We start from the raw sequence: 21,139 nt of genomic DNA, 5'->3' as shown, positions 1-21,139 counted from the left end.
TTAAATTGGACTGGCAAGTCACTTTTGGAGATGCTTACTTGGGATCCAAAATGACAAAGCCACACTAGTATGTTAGAACTAAATTTCATACTGCTGTATAAAATTTAATATCCATTAAATATACTGGATCAAATGGTGTAAACATTTGGATTATACAGTAAAGCAAAAGCATCATTAATTCAATACTTACTATACATTAGAAGTCATTTTTGTCAAAGAATCTAGAGAATAATTGTCATACAAATACCTTCTGAACATTCCTTATCTTTTTGATAAGCATTCTGAAATGTTTACAGATGAATTTCTTTAAGTCGCTTCAAATTAATCTAGAGGGTAAAGTAAGGGAAAGTGGGTGGGCATACAGATGAGCTGATGACTACTGTAGCTGGGTGATTCATTGTGCTCTCTCACTTATATATGGGAAATTTTCCATAATAAAATTAAAGAAATATCTGATCTAATAAATTAATGATTCTTCTTATTTTCACTTTCTTTTATAGCTTCTTATTTCATGAATTTGTATTTTTAAAAGATTGCTGCCCTGACCGGTTTGGCTCAGTGGACAGAGTGTCGGCCTGCGGACTGAAGGGTCCCAGGTTCGATTCTGGACAAGGGCATGTACCTTGGTTGCGGGCACATCCCCAGTAGGGGGCATGCAGGAGGCAGCTGATCAATGTTTCTCTCTCATCGATGTTTCTGACTCTCTAGTCCTCTCCTTTCCTCTCTGTAAAAAATCAATAAGATATATTTTAAAAAAAGAATGCTAATTACACTAATTTGTTTAATCATTTTTATCATTCAAATACATACACCAGAGCCCTGACTGGTTTGGCTCAGTGGATAAAGCATCAGCCTGCGGACTCAAGGGTCCCGGGTTCGATTCCGGTCAAGGGCATGTACCTTGGTTGCGGGCACATCCCCGGTGGGGAGTGTGCAGGAGGCGGCTGATCGATGTTTCTTTCTCATCGATGTTTCTAACTCTCTATCTCTCTCCCTTCCTCTCTGTAAAAAATCAATAAAATATATTAAAAAAGAAAAATACATACACCAGAGCTTATAGTCAGTCTCCTACTGCAGTCTCCCACTCTATTCATTATTCACTCTTCTATACATCATCTCCAAGTGGTTAATTAGCCTCTATTTGAACATTTCCAATAAAGAATAAAGTTATTAAGTTCAAGTAAAGTCCATTTTTAAGTCAGAGCTAATTACAGGAATGTTTTTCGTTTTACTAAACTATCCCCTATCAAAAATGTTATATGTGCTCCCAAGTAGTTATGCTTACTGAAACTTCCAGTGACCCAACCCTGAGTCATCAATTACATCAGTTGACAGGATTTAAAAATACAATCACTGGTGAACAGTTATTGGAACTTATCACTGAAGAGTATACCTTTTAAAATTCACAACGGAAGAGATAACATATTAAGTAAACCATTACATCTCAAACACTGGCTCCATACATTTTTGTTACGCCCATCAATCTCAGCGATCTTTTAAGTAAAAAGATAAATAATAATAAAACAATTATTTCACAGTTTCTTACCTTCTGGCAAACGCACTAAGTGATTTCTTCTGAGGTTAAGGTCTCTCAAGGCCTCCAAATTACCAATTTGAGAAGGTATTGTTTGAATTTCATTGCAGCTCACGTCCTATTTCAAAAAGATACAAAATAATTATTTTAAAATTCCAAACTTGCCTGCTTTAAACTATCTGTAAAATGAGGTTGGACAAGATACTTGCAGTCCCTCCTGGTTATAAAAAAAATTATGATTCTGTGTCCAAGAATAATCCCATAGTTTGTAATGGCATTTAATTATAAAAATGTAGTCTTCTGACTGATTCTATACATTTTACATATATCTACATTAATTTTATGAGAATTAAAATTAAATTATTTAAGAAGCAGGTAAGCATAGAATATCAGATCAATAAAAATGCAGGTGAATAGGTAAAAAAGGAAAAAGTATAAATGCATCGATGTAGGGCAATATTTTATTTTACATTGTTCTAATAAAGCTAGGAGAAAAAATGATAAAAGTTATGATAAAATTATTTGAAAGAATATCCTATTTTCTTTTTTTAAATAAATATATTTTTATTGATTTCAGAGAGGAAAGGAAGGGGAAGAGAGAGTTAGAAACATCAATGCTAAAAGAGAATCACTGATTGGTTGCCTTTGCCTCCTGCACGCTCCACACTGGGGGTTGAGCCCACAACCCTGGTTGTTGGCCTTGACTGAAATCGAACCTGGGACCCTTCAGTCCACAAGCCGACGCTCTTTCCACTGAGCCAAACCGGTTAGGGCAAATCATTTACTTGTAAGAGTCCTCGGTTTAGGGGAGATAGGATTTACTAGATGGCTCCAAACTGCTACTTAACCATCACAGTTTCCCTATTCCACTTGCCCTGGCTTACTGGCCAGTGTTCTTTCTGATACAGAAATTTTTAACTGGAGATTCTTTGTCTGCCAGAGTAGAAGAATGAATCCACAACAGAAGATGGTATAGCAAAGGTGGAGATTTATTGAAGAACAAGTACAGACTCCCACGTGGGGAGGGGAAAAGAGTCCCACAGAACGGACTCCCATGTGGGGAGGGGGAAAGGGTCCCCCTATTTTCAAGCCCTGGAAAGCTAGCTCAGTTGGTTAGAGCATCATCCTGATATGCCAAGGTTGCAGGATCGATCCCTAGTCAGGGCACATACAGAAAGTTTAAGTGGAACAACAAAGCGATCTCTCTCTCTCTCTCTCTCTCTCTCTCTCTCTCTCTCTCTCTCACTCTCTTAAATCAATTTTAAAAATAAAAATTCCACATACACTTTTAAAAATCATATTTTTAAAATACCAGTTCAACTGTTCAAAAATCCTATATAATAGAAGGCTAATATGTAAATTGACCAAACAGCAGAACGACCAATTGCTATGATGCGCACTGACCACCAGGGGGCAGGCGCTCAACACAGGAGCTGCACCCTGGTGGTCAGTGCACTCTCACAGGGGGAGCGTCGCTCACCCAGAAGCTGGGTTTACAGCTGGTGAACGCAGCGGCGGTGGCTGGAGCCTTTCCTGCCTCCAAGGGCTCCCAGACTGCAAGAGGGCGCAGGCCAGGCTGAGGGACACCCCCTCCAACCAGTGCACAAATTTCGTGCACCGGGCCTCTAGTATAAAATAAAAATACATTGAAGATGACTCATATCATTCCTATCAAACTCAAAGTGAGGAGAAATGACAAAGTACACATAACTCAAAAGGATATGGAAAAATAGATACTGCTTTATTAGCATCTGATCAACCAGGTTCCAATATATGTATTAGGTAGGCCTTCTGGTATCTTGGTAATAGCTTGATTCTGATTCCACTGGTTCTAAAAAGAGATGACTTTAGGTTCCAATCCTGATATATCCAGGATTCCATAATTCTGAGGCCAGCCAGAATAATTTATATACCCATGTGTAGCTGCCTAGGTTAGTAAGTATCAAGATGCCACATTAACACTTAAAGTTCCTCTACTATAGGAGTAAAAAATATATTAACAGATTTACTATTAGAAAAGACCACTTATCAAAAAATTCAACAAGCTTCAAATATTATTTTTAAATTTTCCCAAACGTTTTTAGAAAAAAAATTTTACTTTTACTTTTCTATCAATTAGTGACAGAAGTAGAATCAGAAGCTAGACTTCTTAGTCTAATACTCTAGACATAAAAGTTAAAAGAGTTCTAAAAGAAATTGAAAGTGTTGGAAAACTGAGCCTGAGCCAGAGGTAATAGCAATCTATAATATTTCTCTCAGAAAAAGCATATGTTAAAAGATAGTTTACTTTCACTCAGAAATGAGTAAGAATGGTGCAGAAAGACCATCAAATATGAATTACTAAGTTTAAGATTACTAATTGTTACTCTGCCACAAGCTATTTGTGTAATAGCATATCAACTCACCTCTCTGGTAGAAATCTAAAGTACCTTTTGCAAGACATATCTATATTTTAAGTATTGAGGATTCAATAAGTAGAAAAAGAAAGTTTAAAAGATTTGAAAATCAGAATTTCAATCATGAGTATAACTTACTATTAGTTCATGTTATTAACCCAAGCTCTGAAGAAATGCAAACAAACATACATTTTTGGACTATTTCCTAGATCTAATTGGCTCAAAATAAATAGTGGTCTAGTATCTAGATCAGGGGTGGGCAAACTTTTTGACTCGAGGGCCACAATGGGTTCTTAAACTGGACCGGAGGGCCGGAACAAAAGCATGGATGGAGTGTTTGTGTGAACTAATATAAATTCAAAGTAAACATCATTACATAAAAGGGTACGGTCTTTTTTTTTTTTTTTTAGTTTTATTCATTTCAAACGGGCCATAGTTTGCCCACAGCTGATCTAGATTCTAGCTTTAATGTATTTGTGAATTTTTACGTGACCTTTCTATTCATAATCTACCTGAAAAAGTCAGCTAATATGTGGTCCAATTAGAGTATATGTGTACAGTGTTTGTTTTTTGTGAAGTTCATCTTTATCCTATATAATAAAGAGGTAATATGCAAAATTGACCATCACTCCAACACACAAGATGGCCGCCCCCATGTGGTCAAAGATGGTCAGCAGAGGAGGGCAGCTGTGGGCGATCAGGCCAGCAGGGGAGGACAGTTGGGAGGGACCAGGCCTGCAGAGGAGGGCATTTGGGGGGGGGGGGACCAGGCCGGCAGGGGAGGGCAGTTGGGGGTGACCAGGCTGGCAAGGAAGGGCAGTTAGGGGTGACCAGACCGACAGGGGAGGGCAGTTGGGGGTGACCAGGCCTGAAAGGGAGGGCAGTTAGAGGCGACCAGGCCTGAAAGGGAGGGCAGTTGGAGGCGACCAGGCCTGCAGGAGAGAACAGTTAGGGGCAACCAGGCCAGCAGGGGATGGCAGTTAGGGGCGACCAGACTGACAGGGGAGGGCAGCTGGGGATGACCAGGCCTGCAGGGGAAGGCAGTTGAGGGAAACAGGCCTATAGGGGAGGGCATTGGGGGGGGGGGCAGGCCTGCAGGGGAGGGCAGTTGGGGGGGACCAGGCCTGCAGGGGAGGGCAGTTGCGGGGGGACCAGGCCTGCAGGAGAGGGCAGTTGGAGGCGACCAGGCCTGCAGGAGAGGACAGTTGCTGAGGACCAGGCCTGCAGGGGAGGGCATCGGGGGGGGGGGGGGGGCAGGCCTGCAGGGGAGGGCAGTTAGGGGCAACTGGGCCGGCAGGGGAGGGCAGTTAGGGGTGACCAGGCTGGTAAGGGAGGGAAGTTAGGGGTGACCGGGCCAGCAGGGGAGGGCAGTTGGGGGAGATCAGGCCTGCAGGGGAGGACAGGGGCAACCAGGCCTGCAGGAGAGGGCAGTTAGGGGCAATCGGGCCAGCAGGGGAGCAGTTAGGCATCAATCAGGCTGGCAGGGGAGTGGTTAGGGGGTGATCAGGCTGGCAGGCAGAAGCGGTTAGGGGCAATTAGGCAGGCTGGCAGGCGAGCAGTTGGGAGCCAGCAGTCCTGGATTGTGAGAGGGATGTCCCAGATTGGAAAGGGTGCAGGCTTGGCTGAGGGACACACCCCCCTCGCCCCCGTGCAGGAATTTCATGCACCGGGCCTCTAGTTATTAATAAATGTACATGGAACTATTCTCCCAAATCTCAATGGGCATAACTGCATCTGACCATTTCAGAAATATGAAACATGGCTTAGGAGTTAAGGTACAGTGGTTTGAAATTCTACTTCAATTATGGAACCTTGGGCCTTAACCTATCTGAGTGCTAGTTTCTTCAACTGTAATATGATAATTATAGTATTCAATTAATAATGTTACTGTGGAGATTCAAAAAGTCTTATTGCCATGCCCATAACAAAAGTACTCAAGAATAACAAGGAGTGGTAGGTGAGGGTTAAACGTCTTAGAAATAGAAGGCAGTAAAGAGTAGCTTGCCCAGCCAGCGTGGCTCGAGCATTGACCTATGAACCAGGAGGTCACAGTTCGATTCCTGGTCAGGGCATATCCCATGTTGTGGGCTCGATCCCTAGTGTGGAGCATGCAGAAGGCAGCTAATCAATGATGCTCTCTCATCATTGATGTTTCTCTCTCTCCCTCTCCCTTCTTCTTTGAAATCAATAGAGATATATTAAAAAGAAGAAGAAGAAGAAGAAGAATAGCTTACTTTAGAGTGGGAGATAGGTTTTAAAGATAGCATATAAGGAAAAAGAGATAAGTCTGACCTCTGTGGTGTCCATTATGCTAACCCAGTGGTCGGCAAACTCATTAGTCAACAGAGCCAAATATCAACAGTACAACAATTAAAATTTTTTTTGAGAGCCAAATTTTAAACTTAAACTATATTGGTAGGTACATTGCTATTAACTTAATTAGGGTACTCCTAAGCTGGCCTTTGCTAAAAACATCCTCAATCTGACTGAGGTACGTTCGCTGAGGTCGACCCCTTCCAACTCTCCCATCCACACTCGTTTTGTATACTTGTTTCGTCTATCTCCTTTCTGAAAACCGACTTCTGTGCATGGGCCACGAAGTTTCAATCGCACTATACGTGCACGCCCGCATGTGGTATTTTGTGGAAGAGCCACACTCAAGGGGCCAAAGAGCCACATGTGGCTCGCAAGCCGCGGTTTGCCGACCACTGCCCTATGGGAGTTAACCAAATATCGGAATATTGATATTAACAAGATTTAATTTGAAAAGTTCAAATGAATTAACTTATACCTCAAAAGTTTAATAACAGAAATCACTTAATATTGATTAGAACCTAACTTAATGACCTTTCCCCATTCCATGTGAGCCTGTCAGACTTGTACTTTCAGTTCCTTCTTAATTCTGTACTGAAGCCCTTGAGTACTGATCAATCAGTGAGACTTCATTACCAATACTTGAAAATAACTAAAAAATACACCGCAATAATGGATCTTTACCATATGAAAGAATAGGGTATAACTATGGGGATATATATATATATATATATATATATATATATATATATATATATATATGTGTGTGTGTGTGTGTGTGTATGTATATATATACGGAACAATAAAAAAATAAAATATTAACTTACAAGTTCTGTTAAATGTCTGAGATGTCCAATTTCTTCTGGAAGTGAGACCAATTTGTTATTACTAGCAATTAAGACTTTCAATGGCAAATTACACAAATGTACTGGCAGTGTTGACAGTTGGTTCCGACTAAAATGGGTTAAGTAGAAAAAAAGAAGATTCAGAGCCCATTACTCAAGAAAAAAATTTCCATCTTTCCCAATCTATACACAGTAAAATAACAAATGTAAGTCTTGCAAGGAACAAATAGAATTTAAGATTTGAGTCCTAGCCTACATTTCCTCACTTGTGAGCTTTGTAATTTTTAGGCATAGCATTTAACCTATCTGCATCTTATATAGATTCATTTGTAAATTGAGAATCTTAACTTCTCTACCTTGTACCATAAAACACCTTTGTAAATAATAAAGTGCTATATAGTACAATATATTATTTTCTTGAAGTTAATTTATATTAAGAAAAAAAATGACTGAAAAATAGGGTATATTTCCCTCATAATCATTCCATTATATACGAAGAGGCAAAATGAGTTTTAGAAATATGTAAACTGTATAATAAAATGATTACATATAAAAATATTTCCAAAGGATATTTCATTTGCTCATTTTCTCCAATAAAACTTATAATAAAATAACAAAAGAATTCTATAAGATGTGAAAAAAATGGAGTACATGAGTTGAAATGCAATTATACATTCAGAACCGAATACATAAAAATACATAATCACAAGAACTAAACGAAGTATTTGGAGAACCACTGCAAGCCTATTAGGTTAATGGCTATTAGAGTTTGTCAATTATTGCAAAGACAGAGGGAGAAACTAGAGGGACATAGGAAATACTGTTAAGTTAGCCTAAGAACATGTATAGAAACTGCTGATATGAAAAGATAATGTAAACTTTAGTAAAAAGGAGCAGAAAATTGAAAATGTCACATAAAATCAAATATTTAAAAAAGAAAAAGAAAAAAAGAAACATCTTACCTAATATTTAAGAATGTTAGAGCTTGTAGGTTTAGAATTGCCTCTGGTATATACCGAATACAATTTTGGTATAAGTTGAGATTCTCAAGAGAAACAAAATGACATGTTTCTATGGGAATTTCTGAGAGGCGATTTCGTGACAGATCTGAAAGAAAAAAATCAAGTTTAAAAATCAATCCTTGGAACTTATTTTACTGAAATGTTAAATAGGCATTTTTGTGAATGTTTGGATTACAAAGAGTTCCTACTGTAGAGATTGATCCAAAATAAACATTCAAACTTTTATTAATTGAATAAACCATTTTAATTTATGTTTCTACACCTGTTGCTGGGAAATGCTGATTCTTCTTGAGACTCCACATATACTAAAAAATAAAACCAGTATTCTTTGCAAGTAACACAAAGTCTAAGGTATATCTGCCAACAAATTACATAAAAGATCATACTAACTACCCAATATCCAAGGAAACAAATGGATCCCTAAAATCCACCTTTGCAAAAGAACAGACAACATTCTGAGGTTTTTTAGCAAAGCAAAGCAAAACAAAATCAAGCAAAAAAAAATACTGTTTCTTTCTTTACCAGTCAAAGATATAGAGGGTCATGTCAAAGCACTAAGGGACCATCTTTGCTCCCACTTGCCAAACAATTTGAGCTTCAATAAAGATAATAATTGTAACAGATTGAAAGCTAGCCTACATATTGAATTATACAAGCTGATAATGAGATATTCTCCTCCACCTCCAAAAGGTAATAGAGAACCAATTCATTATCTTGCATACTGACAAAGAGGAAAATTAAACATTTATCTTGCCTTTTCTATATGAACTGAGTAACCAAATGTTTCATTTATAACATGTTTTAGTTATAAATGAAAAATGATAGAATATCACCAATTTTCCAACACTCAATAAATTCTTTATAGACAATCAGAAATTATATGCCTCCCACTAAAAGAACAGAATATCACTTTTAGTCTTGACACAGAGACAAGAACCAAATCTAATCAAGCTTCTGTATCAGCTGCAAATTTTCAGGAAATGCAGAGGACAAAGGAATGTGTGGAAATACAGTCACTCTACCACTACCCATTTAGATTTAATAAAATAGACTGTGAGATTAATTTGCTCACCACTGTTTTTTCTTCTCCTGCACCATCTTAAAGTCTCTGTTAGGATTATTTGGTAAGAATTCTTTACTGAGAACTTTTCTCTATCTAACAGAGGACTGAATTCCTACATATCTGCAAATATCTTGCTTTCACATAACAAGTGAATTATATTTTGTCTAGGAATAGGTATTCTTAGAATCTGTAGATGTTATTTTACTACCTTCTAGTTTCCAGTGTCACACTGAGTAGTCCAGCACATATCTGATCATTTTGCCTGTGTAAGCGGCTTGTTTTTTTTGGTGTGTTTTTTTGTCTCTGAATCACCCCCAACCTTCTAGTCTGGAACTCAGTAGGTTCTTTCAATCCTTCCTTAAACCAGGGAAATTCTCCTCAATTATATCTTTAGTTATTGCATCTCCCCAATGTGCTCTTTCTCCGTTATATTTTTTTTCTGTTTTGATATACTCTAATTAGTGTCCCAGACCATGAATTTGAGTATCAACAATAATCATCCTCCCCACAAATTAATATATAGAAGAGTTTTCCCCTCACTTTTTAATTGTTTTATGCTATGATTAGAAACATAGCTTTGTCCCTCTTGAGAATCTCAGGATAATTTGTTTTGCTTGTTAAAGTTGTCATCTATCTCTTTCAATAGTTCTATTTCACTGAAGTCACTTGTTGTAGATATAATCTTTGTTAATCCTCTCTCTGGCTGCTGGAGTTCCTTTAAGTGAATTATTTTACATTGCCAATTCATACCTTGCCTCATACTTGAAGCTCAAGCTGCTAGAATTAACACCAAAACAATGGAAGCAACTTCTACAAGGTCTGGAACAATCCCTCCCCTGCACCACCACCACCATTTCCCCAGATACAACTCTTTCTAAGGACTCAAGTTTTGATTATTGCCCCATTAGTTTTACCTCCTGTTTTCATCTGGATCCCAGACTCACATACCCTCTAACAGGTCCCACTAGCCTGTGAGCCCCAGAGCTGGCTTTACTCTGAAGTGATAGTTACTAAATGTAGTTGGGAAACAGTCTTGTTAGGCATATAAAACAATGACATTGAACTTTTTTTCCATTCAGAAGTATAAAATGTTTTTTTTTAAAAAATCTTTATTGTTCAAATTATTACAGTTGTTCCCCCTTTTTCCCCCCATAGCTCCCCTCCATCCAGTTCCCACCCCACCCTCTGCCCTTACCCCCCACTGTCCTCATCCATAGGTGTACGCTTTTTGTCACCGGGTCAAAGGTCACACACATGGAAAATGTAGCTATTTCCATCCCCGACGTGTCCCTGTGTTTGGAAAGGTCTCTCGCGACTTGTTCACACTCTACTCAGAAAGGGTACGGAGACACGTAACGGCTTTTTAAAATAATGTGTCCTCTTATGTTTAAAATGAGGATTTCGCTACCAAAAGTGAGGAGAAAGCAACACTACAGCTGCTCTCGCCCCTCTCGCCCTTTGGGTGATAGTTGTGCTTGGGGCTGCGCTCTGGTTCGCAGGCAGTCGACGAAGCCCTCTGGGTGGCTCGGGCGGTTCCGCCGGCCTCGCAGGGGGCACCGCATCCCACGTTGGGGGCGAAGGTGCGAGTCAGAAGCTCCTCTCGCTGTCTCTCCTGCTGCTCCCTTGCGTATCACTGATGCTGGAAGTTTCTGAGAGTAGTCTAAAGGTGCTGGACATCATACTTTAACTGGTCAACACGAAGTTTGGCATTCTGTCTTTTGTTGGGCGGCTCCTTGCTGGACAAAATCTCCAGGCATTCTTGCTGGCTGAATATCTGGTATGCTTGCTTGGATTTCGTTTTCTACTAAGTGCACAGACTGCTTGTCTGCCGTCTCCCGGCGTCCCATGTGAGACTGGATCTGGTGGATCTGCTTGTGCGTTTGCTGGTACAGCAGTTCCATGTCTCCGGCCCAGCCGGGTCCGGCTCCGACTTCCTCTGGACCTGATTCTGCTTCTTGAGTGTGACCCTTATGGATGCGAGGAGTTGAAATTTGCAATTTGTTGGGTTAGGCTGCAAAAGCGCAGGTGGTTCCTTTTGAGCCACTGGCACAGCTTGGGCAGGGATGTAAATTGAGTAGGGCGGGATCTCCGGGAATCACCAGGGCAGAGCAAACAGCAATGGCATCTCCGCGACTCCTTGCCTCTCCACAACTCCACGTTTCCGCGTCCCCGAGTGCCGGCGAGCAGCTCCGTGAGAAAGCCACCCTTGCTCTCCAACCCACTGCAAGGCCGCCCCGCCTCTCCCCATAGGGGTCTGGGACCTCAGAATCCCGCCCCAAACAAGCTCAGTGGATTCCAGAGTTTGTAACCCCTTCCGATCGAAAAAAAACTGCGCATCCAGTTGCAGCCCGCCTGGTGTGCGACTCCGTACCTCTGTTCTTGGCACCTCTGTACATCCTACTCAGTCTCAATGCTCTTCTTTCTTTCCTTCCAGTTGTAGAACTTCCACTGGGCCAGCTTTCCCATGGTTCTAAATGATAGCTGTTTGTCTTATAGTTGGTGGTTTCAATGTTGTTGTGGGAGGCAGCACGCACAGGTCTATACCTTATGCCGCCATCTTGGTTCTCTCCTCTAAAATGTTTTTAATATATGATATTCCCCTTCCAATTTTAGGTTAGCTCCTGTATCTTTTTGATATACCACCTTCACTTTCTTTTTTAGCATTTCCTTATATTCTGGCACAAGATGTTCCAGTCTTATCTTGCAACTTCCATGCCCCAGTTTTGGAATCAGCTATTTCTCATCCTCATATAACATAAACTTCTGTGGCAAGTCAGACTTGGTGAATGGTGGTTAGGAGCAAAAGGGAAAGCCACCAATCCTGACAGAAGACTCAGAATAAATGACTGTTGCTTTTTTGTAAACCACTAAGCTTTGTAGTGGTCCGTTACACAGCAATAGAAAAGCAAAACAGAGCCGAAACCGGTTTGGCTCAGTGGATAGAGCATCGGCCTGCGGACTGAAAGGTCCCAGGTTTGATTCCAGTCAAAGGCATGTACCTTGGTTGCAGGCACATCCCCACTGGGAGATGTGCAGGAGGCAGCTGATCAATGTTTCTCTCTCATCGATGTTTCTAACTCTCTATCTCTCTCCCTTCCTCTCTGTAAAAAGTCAATAAAATATATTTAAAAAAAAAAAGAAAAGAAAAGAAAAGCAAAACAGAAATTGTTACCTGGAAGTGGAGTGCTGCTTTAACAAAAACCTAAAACATCTGCTATTTTTAAAATGAGGCAGCAGACAATGGCCTTAAAGGGACCTCCCAGACCTGTTAGTGGAGGCTAGAGGGCAGTGAAAAAATTGCTATTAAAGGCTGGAGAAAAGGTCACCCTAGTTCTGTTTTGGCAGATCAATTAAAGAAACTATAGCCTACAGTAAAATGAAAGGGTACCTAATGGATTTAAATGACCATAAATACATGTGATTATCTGTAGTGAAATATGTTAGTTGAAGTTAAGATATATATGACAAATATTAATATTAATCTTAGATCTTAATGATGAAAAAGGGTATGCATATACACATTCCAGCAATATTCCATCTAATTTAATTCCCCCTCACTTATTTTTAGATATCATTCAAATACATTACATATTTTTCCTTTTCAAATAATGCAGAGAAAGGAAATGATGCCAATCAAATTAAAAGACCCTCTTTGCTCACACAAGAAAGAACATGAATTTCTACCTAAAATGGATTCTGATTTCACATAATATTGGAAAACAAACTCAATTTACAGTCTATAAATACCATCCTAAACTGTGATCCAATCCTTATAATATTTTCTTTCATCTTGAAACACTGCTCATCTCACACTCTGACAATAAAGTTTGCAAAACCATACCCTGAAACAATACAATTTAGAGCAAACTTTATCTTAAATGGGACATATGATATAGCTTTTAGTGCTACCTCTACCATTTATACCGTCTTAATCTCGAGAACATTTGAGAATCTCCTCTAGGAGTTTTGGTGAGATGCTTTCAATTACTTTGCTTCTTTTTGCAGGTAAGAAGTACTTTTTTTTCCTAAGTCTATCTGTCCCATTACCTGTTCAATAACTTGGATTTTACTAGAGGCTCAGTGCACGAAATTTGTGCACAGGGGCAGAGTCCCCTCAGACTGGCCTGAGCTCTCTCGCAATCCAGGACCCCTAGGGGGATGTCGCGCCTAAACCATCAGTTGGACATCCCTCTCGCAATCTGGGACACTGCATGCACCCATGACCATACTTTTCATAAAGGTGAAAGGCATCTTGTTGTTGTATGGGCAGCTACATTTTTTTACCCTGATTATAAAAACTAGTACATAACATGATCCTTCTGAGGCAGTAGCACCATTTTCCCCCATCTTATGGGTGGAAAATCTGATGCAGAGAGAAGTTAAGTAATTGGCTTTGTCACACAGTTATAAGTGTCAGAATCAGGGCTGATCACAAAATGTGCAAGCCAGAGTCCATGCATGTCATTGCTGCATCATCCTGTTTTTTCAGTTAGAGTAGCCTTGCCAGGTTTTAATTTTTTAAGAGTCTGTTCCCAATATACAGGGTAGAGTCTCTAGGCCTGGCCGGTGATCAGGGTCATCTGCAGGGCAAACGGTGGGCGGGGCAATTGGGGGCCCCCTCCCCCGCTGGCACCTGCCTTGGCTGGTGGCCTGGTGACACCTGCTGGCTGGCCCCGCCCCCCAATCGCCACTGTCGCCGCCCCTCACCTCTGGGGGCAGCTCCTGCGTTGAGTGTCTGCCCCCTGCTGGTCAGTGCACACCATAGCGATCGATTATTCTGCTGTTCAGTCAATTTGCATATTAGGATTTTATTATATAGGATGAATTAGGAGTAGTTAGGTCCTACTCTTGAGAGACAAACATGAAACCCAAGGATGTAACAGTAATGTGGCTTTTTAAACCTGAAGAAAGCTTTTGGGAAACATTTGTTTAACTGACATGGCATTTTCCTCCCAGCTAATTTTACTAACTTTCTATTTCTGTCTGAGACTGAAAGTCACGAGGTCCAGTAAAAGAATATAATTATTTTACTAGCATGATATTTCTCACTTCCCATTAGGTGGCAAAAAAGGGGGGGGGGGCTTTAATTCATTAACGTAAATCTCTTAAAATAAAATAATTATCAATATCTAAATAGTGTTTCAATGCTTAAACAAATTCTTTACTCTTAGAAATCTGTTCAATTTTGCTCCTTATTTCAGATGTAGTTAAACTGTTATAATCACCATTCTCAACTCTTCCTAACAGCCAAAAGGCAGCCTTCTTTTTCTCTCTGACTTTTACACTAAGATGCCTGAGATCACTTTCTTTGACCCACCGTATCTAATTCACACTCTCATGTCCCTCTGTTCTTCTCCCTATTTTCATGTAAGCTATCAGAAGAAATAATGTGGTGACATTTCTGTTAAAAGGAACAACCTATCTGATTAACAACCAAAATAAGTTAAGTTCAGCTGAACCAACTAATACAAATATTTTGAATTTAAATGTAAGTTTTCCACACCACAATAGGTCATCTTGAAATTAGTTCTATGTGGAGTTCTTCCAAGTGTTTCCAGCTTTTATGTATATGCAGGTTACCTAAAGCACATGGGGAAAGGGGACCAAAGGATATCTTTCCGAAATCTCTTATTTAAAAAAATAGGTGTTTTGGCCATTGTGTATTGCTTATTATCATAAATGTATATGTATATGTATATGTATATGTATATGTATATGTATATGTATGTGTATATGTATGTGTATGTATATATATGTATGTATACATATATACACACACATACACACACACACACACACAGAGACACACACACAGACTAGTGGCCCGGTGCATGAAATTCGTGCACAGGGAAATGGGGGTGTCCCTCAGCCCGGCCTACACCCTCTCCAATCTGGGACCCCTTGGGGGATTGGGCCTAAACCGACAGTTGGACATCCCTCTCTCAATCCAGGACCACTGGCTCCTAACCGCTTACCTGCCTGCCTGCCTGATTGCCCATAACTACTCTGCCTGCTGGCCTGTTTGCCCCCAACTGCCCCCCCCCGCTTGCTCACCCCCAACTGCCCTCCTCTCCTGGCCTGATCACCCCTAACCTCCTCTGCCTCGGCCCTGCCACCATGGCTTTGTCCAGAAGGATGTCTGAAAGGTCTCCTGGAAGGTCTCCCGATCTAATTAGCATATTACCCTTTTATTAGTATAGATATATAGAAAGACATTTTTTAGGACATCTGCTCAGCTTACTGCTCATTCACAGGGGCTGGCTCTCTCTCCCTCCTAGTTTTTCAGCATCATATATACCAGTGATTCTTACTTAACCTTAGTGACCCTCTCATTCTTAATATCCTGGTAAACTCTTGCCCATCATTCAAGAGCCATCTCAAGCATAATCTCATTATACTCCCCTTGACTTGTCTAGGTACTCAAAGGATTCTCTGACTGCGTTTCTATTACTCTACTACAGTAATTATCACATAGTACTGTAATTCTTCATTAGATTTTAAGTTCCTTGAATCCAAGAGCTTTTATCTTTAACATCTAATACCTGACTTATTAAAGGTCAAGCTTATTTGCTAAAATTAACTCAGTAAGCTAACATTGGATATTTCATACTAGTTAAATCTCTAATCAGCTATTTTATGTTTTTTATTAAAAATTGGAAAATTAATTATTTCTAAATAAATGAACTTTATTTGGGAGGTAATTTTTAAAATGTGAGCTCCATGAAGGGAATACGAAAAGATCTTAAAGAGGAAATGTAGGAAACATAAATACAGTATAGGTCAAATTACACCCACAACACTAACAACCCTCTACAACAAATTAAAAATAAAATGGGTAATCTAATAATGGATTAATATCCAGGATAAATAAGCATTTTTAAAAATTCCAAAACAACAAAAACCAAGCACAATTAAAAAATGGGCAAAGGACTTGAATGAACATTTTCCCAAAGAAGATATACAAATCACCAATAAGCACATGAAAAGACACTCAACATAACTAATCATTAAGGAAATGCAAATCAAAACCATAATGGGATACCACTTCATATCAATTAAGATGGCTACTATTTTTTTAAAACCAGAAAATAAAAAATAAAGGTGAGGATATGGATTAACTGGAATCCTTGTGCACTGCTGGTGAGAATGTAAACAGTATAGCTGCTATAAAAAAGAATACAGCAGTTTTGTTTTTTTAAAAGTTAAACATAAATTTATGTTTATAATCCAGCAATTACATTTCTTTCTTTTTTTTAATTGCTTAAAGTATTACAAAGGGTATTACATATGTGTCCTTTTTTTCCCCCGACCTTGACAATCCCCTGGCCTCCCCCACCCCCCTACATTTCTTAATATATACCCAAAAAAACTGAAAGCAGTACTGAACAGTTATTTGTTCTAATACATATAGCAGCATTATTCACAACAGACAAAAGGTGGAAACAACCCAATAGTCATAAACAGATGAATAGATAAACAAAATGTGTTATATGCATACAACAAAATAATATTCAGCCTTAAAAAAGGAATGGAGGAAGGTGGCGTCCATAGCCTCCATTCGTATGAGAAGCAGCTTTTCTGAAAAGGGATTCCAGCATAGTTCCTTGGTTTTTCAATAAAAAACTGAAAAAAGTGAAGGAAAAAAAAGGAATGGAATTCTGATACATGCTGCAATCTGCATGAACCTTGAAAACATTGTGCTAAATGAAACAGGACAAATATTGTATGAGGTATCTAGAATAGTCCAATTCAAGGAGTCAGAAAGTAAAATAGTTACCAGGGGGTGGTTGGAGGAGCTAATTGGATAATAAGTTTGGGAGATGGATAAAAATATGAGTGTACTTAATGCCACTGAACTTATGCTTAAAAATGGTTAAAACAGTAAGCTGTTATGTATATTTTACAATTTTAAAAAATCAAATGTGTAGTACTCAAAGTAAAAAGTAATGTAACCTGTCTCTTTTTATTGATATGCACCTTAAACATCTCTCTAAATGATGGACTTTTTAAAATAAACATATCTTACACCTCAGCAATAAATTAAATAATACAGAAATTACAGAAATAAAAATTCAAAGTATTCTTGAAAGTCAATTCTCAAAAGTTAATCTCAAACTGTGTAACAAAGAATGTCAGTTATTTATTAACTTCTTCCTAATTCCATTTCTCTTTCCCAGAGAGAAAAATGTTTAATATTTCATTCTATTCAACTATGTAATTATGACAGAATTTATTTCAAATCTCTAGCCCTAAGCCAGGAAAACCTAGGTTCACTTCAGTGCAAACGCAATTAATGTTTTCAACGGTATGGCATTTATTAAGAAATGCTAGCAGTCAAAAGTCTTATGTTCTTCTAATAACTCCTTCAGGCTATCCCACACAATGACATCATCCTTACCAAATAAAGCCCATTATGCAATACTCACAGATACAGTACTATCACTTTCTATGAGAACAGTTACTGCTATGAATGTTAAAAGGGCCTGAGATTATGACAAATAGGCTGCAAGAGATTTTTACGCGGAGCAGTATAAACTTTAAAAGAATATTATAGGAATAAATACCCTTCAACAAATAAAGAAATGGTAAGGACACAAGCTAACAAATGAGAGAAAGAACATAAACAATTGCCCATTAAATGAAGATACTCTGATGACTGACAGGAGTTTATTATACTTTTGAAACTTTCTTTAAATTGACCACATTTAAAAACACACTCTATACTTTAAGGTATTTCCTTTATGTTGCAACCACTACATCATTACCATGAAAATTTTATTGAAAGAGCATGCAATAAAAATCATTTTTTAGCTATTAACCAAATTATGTAACCCAGGGAGGTAAAAAATGAGAATGTTTTATAATGCTTTTCATTCTGTAGTCATATAATTTTTAATATAAATTGTAGGTTTTCTTTAAAAATTTTTAAATTTTAGTTTTTTTATCAAAGTTAGCGAATGTATATAATTTTACAAGTATTTTACTTTTTAAAATATATTTCTATTGATTTCAGAGAGGAAAGGAGAGAGATAGAAACACCAATGATGAGCTCAGCTGCCTCCTACACACCCCTTACTAGAGCTTGAGCCCACAACCCTGGCATGTGCCCTGACCAGGAATAGAAACTGGAACTCCTAGTTCATAGGTTGACACTCAACCACCATCTGAGCCATACCAGCTGGGTGAATTTATATAATTTTAAATCCCAATCAGTGCCTTCTGCTTCTGGGAAGATGGAGCAGATGTACTTTTTCCTATTCCTCCTGCTAAGTACAACTAAAAACCATGGCCAAAATAAGTTGAAAAACATAATTAGACTCTAAAGAGTTAAAAAGATGACTAAGGACTTTAGGATAGTGATCAGTTCTCTGGGCTCTATTTGCCTCACTCATTCCAGACTTGGAGTTAATGTCTCCAAGTTAGCAACCCAGAAACGCCAAAGAAATACTGATACCAGGAAAGGGGCAACTTAAGATAGAAAACTTATAGACAATAACTGCTCTACTCCAGTCAAACACCTCACCCCCTCCACCTTTGCCAGCAAAGGCTGAGTGGGGAGCCAAACTTCCACCTTTGTAAGGCTGTCACTTGGCATTTTGGTGGCTCCTCCTCAGTCTCCACTGGTATGGTATCAAAAAAGGCCAAGTAGGGAACCAGGACTTTCATGTCTGCCAGAAGGTAACGTGGCTCCCTCACCACCAGGTGGAGAGGTGTCCTCCACCTTCCTGCTAGGAGGACTAGTACAGTTAGGACTTTGACCACTCCCCTGTCATTTGGAGAGCCAGAAAGAAAAGAAAAATGGCCTGTCATAAGATTACTATTCCTTTTCAGAAAGCAAGGGCCTTCAAGAAATCTCTAGATTCCTTAGACAGTGGTTCTCAACCTTCTGGCCCTTTAAATACAGTTCCTCATGTTGTGACCCAACCATAAAATTATTTTCGTTGCTACTTCATAACTGTAATGTTGCTACTGTTACGAATCGTAATGTAAATATCTGATATTCAGGATGGTCTTAGGCGACTCCTGTGAAAGGGTCGTTCGACTACCAAAGGGGTAGCGACCCACAGGTTGAAACCGCTGCCTTAAAAGAAGATAATGTGTATAAGGGTTTATAGCAAATACTTCATGGACTGAAAAAAAAATTCAAAAATATAACCTCATGCTAATTTTAAGTGTTCTGCATTAGAGCATGAAAATTCAGACTACCATAAATACGGTGTCATTACTGAAATACGAAAAAAAATTAGGCACATTTCAAGAGAATGTGCCATTGAGCCTTTTTGACTACTGAGTAAAGCAAATACTTTAACAAGATCTAGTCTCTATAGTTCACAACCGCTAAAGTCATAAACAATGTAAACTAGAAAGACCCAGGGATTCAATGATGGGGATGTTGATAAATGAGTTCTGAAGCAGTGTTGGAAATAGGCAATTAGGGATATATCCATTAATGTCTTATTTTGTTTATAATATTAGAATTCGTACTGAATAATGGCCACTTGATATCTTGGAAAATACATTTTTTCTCTGAAAGCTATGAATGTATCAATACCTTTTTTCCTTATTTTCACTTACATGTAGCAGCATTTACAGATATGCCAAATATGCCTCATTATGAGGCAAGTCTTAGTTTTAATCAGTTAGAAAATAAAAAGCACAGATTATGCTTAAAAGTCATATTTTTACATGATTTAATGATATCCTCTTATGTTTCTCTATAGCACCTTGAAAGTTAGAACTTTAAGAACATTTTGAGAGGAGAAACCAAGATGGCGGCATAGGAAACACTGGAGTTTGCTGCCTCAAACAACCACTTCAAAAATACAACTAAAAGACGGAAAGGACATCATCCATAACCATAGGAAGGCTGGCTGAGTGGAAGTTCTACAACTAGGAGGAAAGAGAAAAGCATACCGAGACTCAGAGGAGGCGCAGTGCTGAAGTAAAATACTAAGGTGCGGAGTGCATGTGGAGTGGGCTGGCAGCTGAGGGCGTGGTTGTCGTTTTCAATCGGGAGGGAGTCTCAGGCTCTGAGCTCCAGTTCTGGGCGAGTCTCTAGGGACCCAGACTCATACAGGAGAAGCAGGACAGTCTGGCATCGGTCAGAACCCTAGGGCAGCTTTCTCTCCATGGGGCTTGCAGCGATTACTGGGACACTGAGAAGCAGAGCCTCTGAGGGCAAGACTGAGAGCAGCCATAATTGCTAACCCCACCCTGTTGATCCCCTGGGACCTGCCCCGCCCAAGCCCTGCAGGGAGACTTTGCTGGATAGCCTCAGGCAAAGGCTAGATTAGCACCTCCCTAGAGATCCAGGAGCCAGGAAGCCCAGAGGTCAGAGTGGGACCATCCAGTTTGCAGCTCCGTGGAACCATAAAAGACACACTCAGGGGGCAGACTCAGTGAGCACCAAAGCCCCATCGAAGCAAGTCTAGCCCCAGAGGGGTGTCTTCAGCACAGAAGTTCTCCCACTGCAGACACAGCTGATTCTCACAGCCAATTGGCCTGGAGGTCAATTCCTCCCAGTGATAACTACAACAATCAAGGCTTAATTACAACAAGACTGTGCACAAAGCCCACAAGGGGGTGAACCAAGAGTGTCTACCTCAGGTAATTGGGACACTTAGCACAGAAAGGCACTCTATCGACACAGCAAAGCATAAAAAATGCCGAGACAAAGAAAACAGGACACAAACGACAGAATTGGAGGAAAGCAAACTTCTAGATATAGAGTTCAAAACCACACTTTTAAGGTCTTTAAAGAACTGTCTAGAAGCCACTGATAAACTTAATAAGGCCCTCGAAAAGACTGGTGAGACCGCCGATAAATGTAGTGAGATCTTCAAGAAGACTGGTGAGATCGCCTATAAATGTAGTGAGATACTCAAGAAGACTGGTGAAACCCTCGATGTTGTGATAAAGAACCAACTAGAAGTTAAGCATACACTGACTGAAATAAAGAATGCTAT

At 39.4% G+C, this 21,139-nt stretch overlaps 1 protein-coding gene across 13 annotated transcripts in view; it reads right to left on the bottom strand.

The window, feature by feature from the left end:
* Positions 1-21,139, bottom strand: part of LRCH3 (leucine rich repeats and calponin homology domain containing 3) — a 112,953-nt gene that overhangs the window by 75,240 nt on the left and 16,574 nt on the right. For all 13 annotated transcript variants that reach the window (XM_059687556.1, XM_059687557.1, XM_059687562.1 and 10 more), the window contains exons 2-4: positions 8,051-8,195; positions 7,071-7,197; positions 1,547-1,652 (exon numbers count right to left, since the gene is read on the bottom strand). In XM_059687556.1, the coding sequence (XP_059543539.1) occupies positions 1,547-1,652; positions 7,071-7,197; positions 8,051-8,195 (378 nt within the window). The remainder of the gene's footprint in view (positions 1-1,546; positions 1,653-7,070; positions 7,198-8,050; positions 8,196-21,139) is intronic.

Source organism: Myotis daubentonii, chromosome 3 (genome assembly GCF_963259705.1).
Source record: "Myotis daubentonii chromosome 3, mMyoDau2.1, whole genome shotgun sequence".
Taxonomy (NCBI): Eukaryota; Metazoa; Chordata; class Mammalia; order Chiroptera; family Vespertilionidae; genus Myotis; species Myotis daubentonii.
This window is presented reverse-complemented; position numbering and strand designations above follow the sequence as displayed.